The 6378-nt window shown below is 38.4% G+C and overlaps 1 protein-coding gene across 1 annotated transcript; it reads left to right on the top strand.

The window, feature by feature from the left end:
• The first annotated feature begins 2527 nt into the window (after positions 1–2527).
• On the top strand, positions 2528–3457 carry LOC145545017 (olfactory receptor 6C4). Its single transcript, XM_081588512.1, has one exon. It carries the CDS (start codon positions 2528–2530, stop codon positions 3455–3457), a length of 930 nt encoding a protein of 309 aa, XP_081444638.1.
• The last annotated feature ends 2921 nt before the right edge of the window (positions 3458–6378 follow it).

The raw sequence follows: 6378 nt of genomic DNA, 5'->3' as shown, positions 1-6378 counted from the left end.
TTCGGATTTCCCAGACAAGAATACTGGATTGGTTTGCCATTCTTTCTCCAGAGGATCTTCCCAACCCAGGGATCAAACCCACATCTCATGCATTGGCAGGTGGGTTCTTTACCACGGAGCCACCAGGGAAGCCCCAAGGTTGTGATAATCCACTGGGAAGTGACATTCATTTATATCAGATTTGAGCACAGGCCAACTAGTTTATTAAAGGGAGAAATAATAGGAATAATGACTTGGGCAGGCACACCAATCCCCTGGGTTCTCACTCCATCACTCTCAACATCACAAACCTCATGACTGTGACAGATTCTTTCATGGAACCCTTATGGTCTCTCAGGAACTTCTCTCCTCAGCCACATGTTTAAAACTTGTTCTCCAAGCTGTCAACAACTGAGGTTTATTTGCACCTTTTGTACTTGGGTCCACAGGGCATCTTTAACTTCTTTAAGAAATTGATCCCCATGTGCCTGCTCTAAAAAGAGCAAATAAAATCCATGTCACTCTAGTAAACATAGAAACTACAAAGAAGCCCACCCATATCCTGCCTTCTAAGGACTCTGCAATAATCTTTCTTAGAACAGAAACATTAAGGTTGTTTTCAGTTTATTAAAGTCCTCTTTTCTAATTCTATTGTTGCCAGGAGAAGGGGGCAATTATTTGCTCTTTTTTTTATTATACATATGAAGGACTCTATGTCTCAGAAACTGTGACTTGATTCTGATTCAAATTCAAAGAATGGAAATAATACACTTCCTTCCCAATTAAGCTCTAAAAACTTGGGTACTTCCATTGAGAGAAGAATTGAATGTGGATGGGAAGCCAATTTAAAAAAATGCTAAATTTTATACAACTCGGAGATTCACATGGCACATCTCACCTTTGATTTACCTCTTGGGGACAACAAGGTGAACAGCCCATTACAGTCAATCAGATCACTGAGGGTGTGAATACTGTATGTTTTAAAGTAAATGATGTTATTATTCTGTAAATATGGATCGATTAAATCCTCCAACTGTGAAAATCTGGATGAAAATGAAGCACTTGCCAAAGACCACAGGTTAGTACAGACAAGGAAGGCAGGGTTGTAGCGGGATACAGGTCAACACCTCCAAAAGCTATATGGAGTAATGGGGAGGTTGACAAAAATGATTGTGAGGACCTAATTTTTCTTACTCTTACACATGTGAATTAGAGTGGCATTTTACATTGTTTCTGCTTCCTAATCAGAAAAACCTAAAGAGGCACACAGGATACCACCAGTAAAATTTCCTTCTTTGGAGATTACCAATTTATGTACAAAGGGCTTATTGTCAAAAACATGAATGTTCCTCTTCCTGGGTTCTGTATGCCAAGAAAATTTGAAGCATGATAAATTTATCATCCTTAGTTTGCCACTGAGGACTCTTTGAGGCTTTGGGCAAAATCTACTCTGAGATGCTGTCTGTGGCTCTCTCAAGATTTCTATTCTCAGAAATATAGTCCAAACCAGTGTGTAGGAGACTTTGAAAATGGCAGAGAAATAAAAGTAAATGCTAATGAATATGATTTGTTAATGCCTTAAACTTGTTTATGTAGTCAAAATAAAATGATAGAGTATTGAACGAAAGGTCTTTAAGTCCTAAAACACTGTTACAAATTCACCCTACAAAAGAACTGGTGTGTGCATGCTTAGTCGTGACCAATTCTTTGCGACCCCATGAACTGTAGCCCACCAGGCTCCTCTGTCCATGGAATTTTCCTGCAAAAATACTGGAGTGGGTTGCCATTTTCTACTCCAGGGGAATCTTCCCAAACCAGGAGTCAAACATGCATCTCTTGTGTCTCTTACAATGAGCAGGCAGATTGTTTACCAACTGCTCCACCTGGGAAGCGGGGAGTGTCTAGAAATATCAGTTATGCATCAAGATCTTCAGAATTATCTACTTGGGGAAATTTCTATTAGTTGCTGGAACAAGGGAAGTTAGAGATTTGTATAGTAATGGAGATGAGGATCTGTGGCAGGTATCCATCTAAACATTAAATAGTACAAGGAGGGGGAATGTTACAGGGAAGGGGAAATAGTATAGGGAAAGAGCCAGAGGGGAGAGGGAAGCACAGAAAATAGAATCAGATAGAGGTATTTCTACCAAGTGCCCAGAAGTATGAGATTAATAGAGTCAGAGAAATGTGACTCTATGTGACTTCAATATGGAGACTTCGTAAACATTTTGGAAGGAAAAGATGGGTACAAAAATTTATTCTTCTGAAAAAAAATTAAGTAATCACTTTGTAATAGTTCTGTTATGTGTGCAGGAATAAATCAACATGAGAAATTACAAAGACTTTAGGAATAAGGTCATTTACATGAACAACAGGGGGCTTCCATGGAATCAAGTCTAGTCCAATGGACACTGGTTTGGGCCAACTGGATGGAGAGTTATATATGATCTGATTCTGTTGGTTACAATGAGCTTTATCTCCCCAACCCCAAGAAACTTTAGTTTTCATCATTTTCACCTATTCCCTTTAGATCTACTGAAGGTCAACAATGAAAAATCAAACCACATTTACTGAGTTTATTTTGTTGGGCCTCACAAATCAACCTGAGGCACAGGCAGTGATATTCATCTTTCTGTTTCTCACCTACATGCTAAGTGTCCTAGGAAATCTAACTATCATCATTCTCACTCTAGAAGATTCTCACCTCCAGACCCCCATGTATTTCTTCCTCCGGAATTTCTCCTTCTTAGAAGTTTCCTTTACATCCATTTTTATTCCCAGATTTCTGACCAGCATGACAACAGGAAATAAAGCCATCAGCTTTGCTGGGTGCTTAACTCAATATTTTTTTGCTATATTTCTTGGGGCAACAGAGTTTTACCTCCTGGCTTCTATGTCCTATGACCGCTATGTGGCCATCTGCAAACCCCTGCACTACCTGACCGTCATGAACAGCAGAGTCTGCATACAACTTGTGCTCTTTTCCTGGCTAGGGGGATTCCTAGCTATCTTTCCCCCAATCATCTTAATGAGCCAGGTGGATTTCTGTGCCTCCAATATTCTGAATCACTATTACTGTGACTATGGGCCCCTCCTGGAGCTTGCCTGCTCAGACACAAGCCTCTTAGAACTGATGGTCATCTCCTTGGCAGTTGTGACTTTGGTGGTTACTCTGGTGCTGGTGACACTTTCTTATACATATATTATCAGGACCATTCTGAGGATTCCTTCTGCTCAGCAAAGGGCAAAGGCTTTTTCCACTTGTTCCTCCCACATGATTGTCATCTCACTCTCTTATGGCAGCTGCATGTTTATGTACATTAATCCTTCTGCAAAAGAAGAAGGTGCTTTCAACAAAGGAATAGCTGTGCTCATTACTTCAATTACTCCCTTGTTAAATCCCTTCATTTACACTCTAAGAAATCAGCAAGTGAAACAAGCCTTCAAGGACACCATCAAAAAGATTGTGAAGCTTTAAAAAAACAAAATACACTTCAAGGAAAAATATACTTCATTTAGTAAATATGTATTGAGTGTCTACTATATTTCAAGTGCAGACCTGGCATTTTAGGAGAAAAATATGAAAAGCATATGTCCTAATTTCAGAGAATCTATGGTTTAATGTGATAGAAATGTATGTAAACTGTAAATTGATAAGTTTACAGTTTACTTTTAAGTCATAAGCGTGCATGCGTACGTGTGTGCTACATCGCTTCAGTCGTGTCTGACTCTTTGTTACACTATGGACTGTAGCTCGCCAGGCTTCTCTTTCCGTGGGATTCTCCAGGCAAGAATACTGGAGTGTGTTGCCATGCCCTCCTCCAGGGGGTCTTCCCCACCCAGGAACTGAACCAGCATCTCTTATGTCTCCTACATTAGCAGACGGGTTCCTTGCCACTAGCTCCACCTGGAAAGCCCCAAGTCATAAGTTTACAAAAAATAAAAGAATATGGTAAAGTGTTAATAGAGAAGAATGAATGAGAATGTCTAAAAAGAACAACTGGAAAGAATTAGCTGTTTTCTGGAGTAAACTGGACATCGGTGACTCAAGAGATGTTTTAAGAAAGGAAGTGATGCTATGAGCATTGTTTCTAAAGAAATCTGTTCTTCATTATGGAGCTGTGGAGCCATGCTTCTATTAAAGCAAAAATATTTTTTATTCTCCTTCTCTTTTTCGTTTATCTTACAACTGTAGCCATTGAAACTACCATCCTCCTGTAAATTAGGTCCACTTTTCTCCAAATGAAGCAAAAACTCTCAAGATTTTGTCAACTTACACATTCATTTTCTAGAAGTTGTGGTTAGAGTTCTAGAGGCAAGGTTTACATCCTCTTACCTGTTGTTGCTTTTCATAGCTGACATCTTTCTAAGTTAATGGCTGAGTCACCCACTCTATCTCTCTCTCTCTTTGGTAGTCTTTGAAAAAATTTTTTTCAATCACAATTTAATTTTCATCTTTTTGTTTACTTTCGTTAGGTATTATAAAGGACAAATTTTGTGATATGGCTGCATTCTTTCAACTTTTCCCCAAATTTTTGCTTTTTTTACATAACCCATGGATACCTGTTTCATAAAGTGAAAAAAATATAAAGTATCACACAGTTTTACATATAGAACATTCCAAATTGTGAATCTTCACCACCAACTGGGAACACACTACCCTACCAAGAATTCCACACATGGATTTTAGGTAACAACAAATTGAATTTGAAGAGGTGATGGTAGGAACTCAACGTCAATGGAACTTAGGACATTTTGGAAAGTTGATTATTTATACATAGTTTAGTAACACCCTAATTCATTGCAGAATGCTGATTGAGATGCAAATGGGCATCATCTGATGTATTCACATGTTTTATATGTGGTAATAATGTTGCATGGAATTATGCTTCTCAGTCACTTAAGGAAAAAACTGTACCAGCCTGATCATGAGAGAAAATTTCCAAAACCACAGAAGATAGTGAAGAGTGTATAATATTTTTAATAAATGGCCTTCTTTGTAAGCCACGGCAATTTTGAATATCTGGGTTTCCTTGATGGCTAAGCTAAGGATTGTGTTAGTCACTCAGTCATGCCTGACTCTTAGCGACCCCACTGACTGTAGCCCACCAGGTTTCTCTGTCCTTGAAGTTCTCCAGGCAAGAATACTGGAGTGGATTGCCATTCCCTTTTCCAGAGGAACTTCCCAACCCAGGTATTGAACCCTGGTCTCCTGTATCACAGGCAGATTCTTTACCATTTGAGCTACAGGAAAGTCCAAGCTAGGGATTAGTGATGCCTTTTAATTTATTCCAAGTTCACTGAATTATTAACTAATAGAGACATATTCTCAAATAGTCACATCTGAATCATTAACTTCCCCCATATCCACATTTCTACAAAAGCCCATGGTGAAATGGAAGATAATGCCATATAGTGGTTGAAAATACAGGTTTTAATTCAAATCCCAGATTTTCACCTGACTAAAGCTTATTTTTCTCAACTCTAAAATGTGGATAATATACTGTCTATCTTATAGGGTAGTTTTGAGTATTAAATAAAATAATAGGCATAAAATTTTTAAGTCATTATTTATTATGTTTAAGAAATACATCCATTATAACAGTATGGTAATGATAATCAATGTCCTTTTCAAGAAACTCAGGCTTAACTAGGAAGAATAAGCATGAAATTGATTGGTTTAACATAAGCAGGACTGTAAAAATGCTGGTCATTCTACTTGAAATCCCTGTGCAACAAGACCAGCTTATTTCCATTCCTCTTATGTCCACTTGCCTCCTTGGATAGCTAGATTATTCACACATTTGATAAAGCAAGGCAGAACACTTGGCAGCAGACTGTTAGAACTAGGCTACCATCAACCCCATGTGACCTGGGTATCTCTGAGTATAAATGAGATGAAGAAGAAGGGTACCTGGTGTAAATCAAAGTACAAGGACACTAGCCAGGGCTTCACCCAGCCTTCATAATATAAACATTTAGAAATGAATTTTGGAAGGAATGCATCACCTTTTAAATGTACTTGTGAGAAATAAAAAGACAGGTCATGCTCCTCTGAAACTGTTCATATTGCTAGCTTTATGTCAATACTTACTGGGTATGTGACTCAAGTCACAACACAAAGGAATTAATTTACTGATTCTGCAGTTGAACTTTTGGAATGTTCAATGTCTAAATGTGTAGGTTGGTAGGTTTTATCTCTCCTGTCACCACTGTAGACAAGAATCAAAAGAAACAGCTTTACCTACCTAGTATTCTCAAGATAATATCAGAGCAGTGCTAGGGTGAGGAGATAATAAAAACACTGGGCATTTATTCCTCTATCCTCTCCCCAAAATCCCCAAAGGTTGTGGACTTATGAATTACAAATCTAAACAGATGGTCTTTTCTGAATTTTGC

The sequence above is a fragment of the Giraffa tippelskirchi genome, chromosome 4 (assembly GCF_054371585.1).
Source record: "Giraffa tippelskirchi isolate mGirTip1 chromosome 4, T2T-mGirTip1v1.2.pri, whole genome shotgun sequence".
NCBI classification, from domain to species: Eukaryota; Metazoa; Chordata; class Mammalia; order Artiodactyla; family Giraffidae; genus Giraffa; species Giraffa tippelskirchi.
The sequence above is the reverse complement of the archived record's forward strand: the minus strand, read 5'-3'. Positions and strand labels throughout refer to the sequence as shown.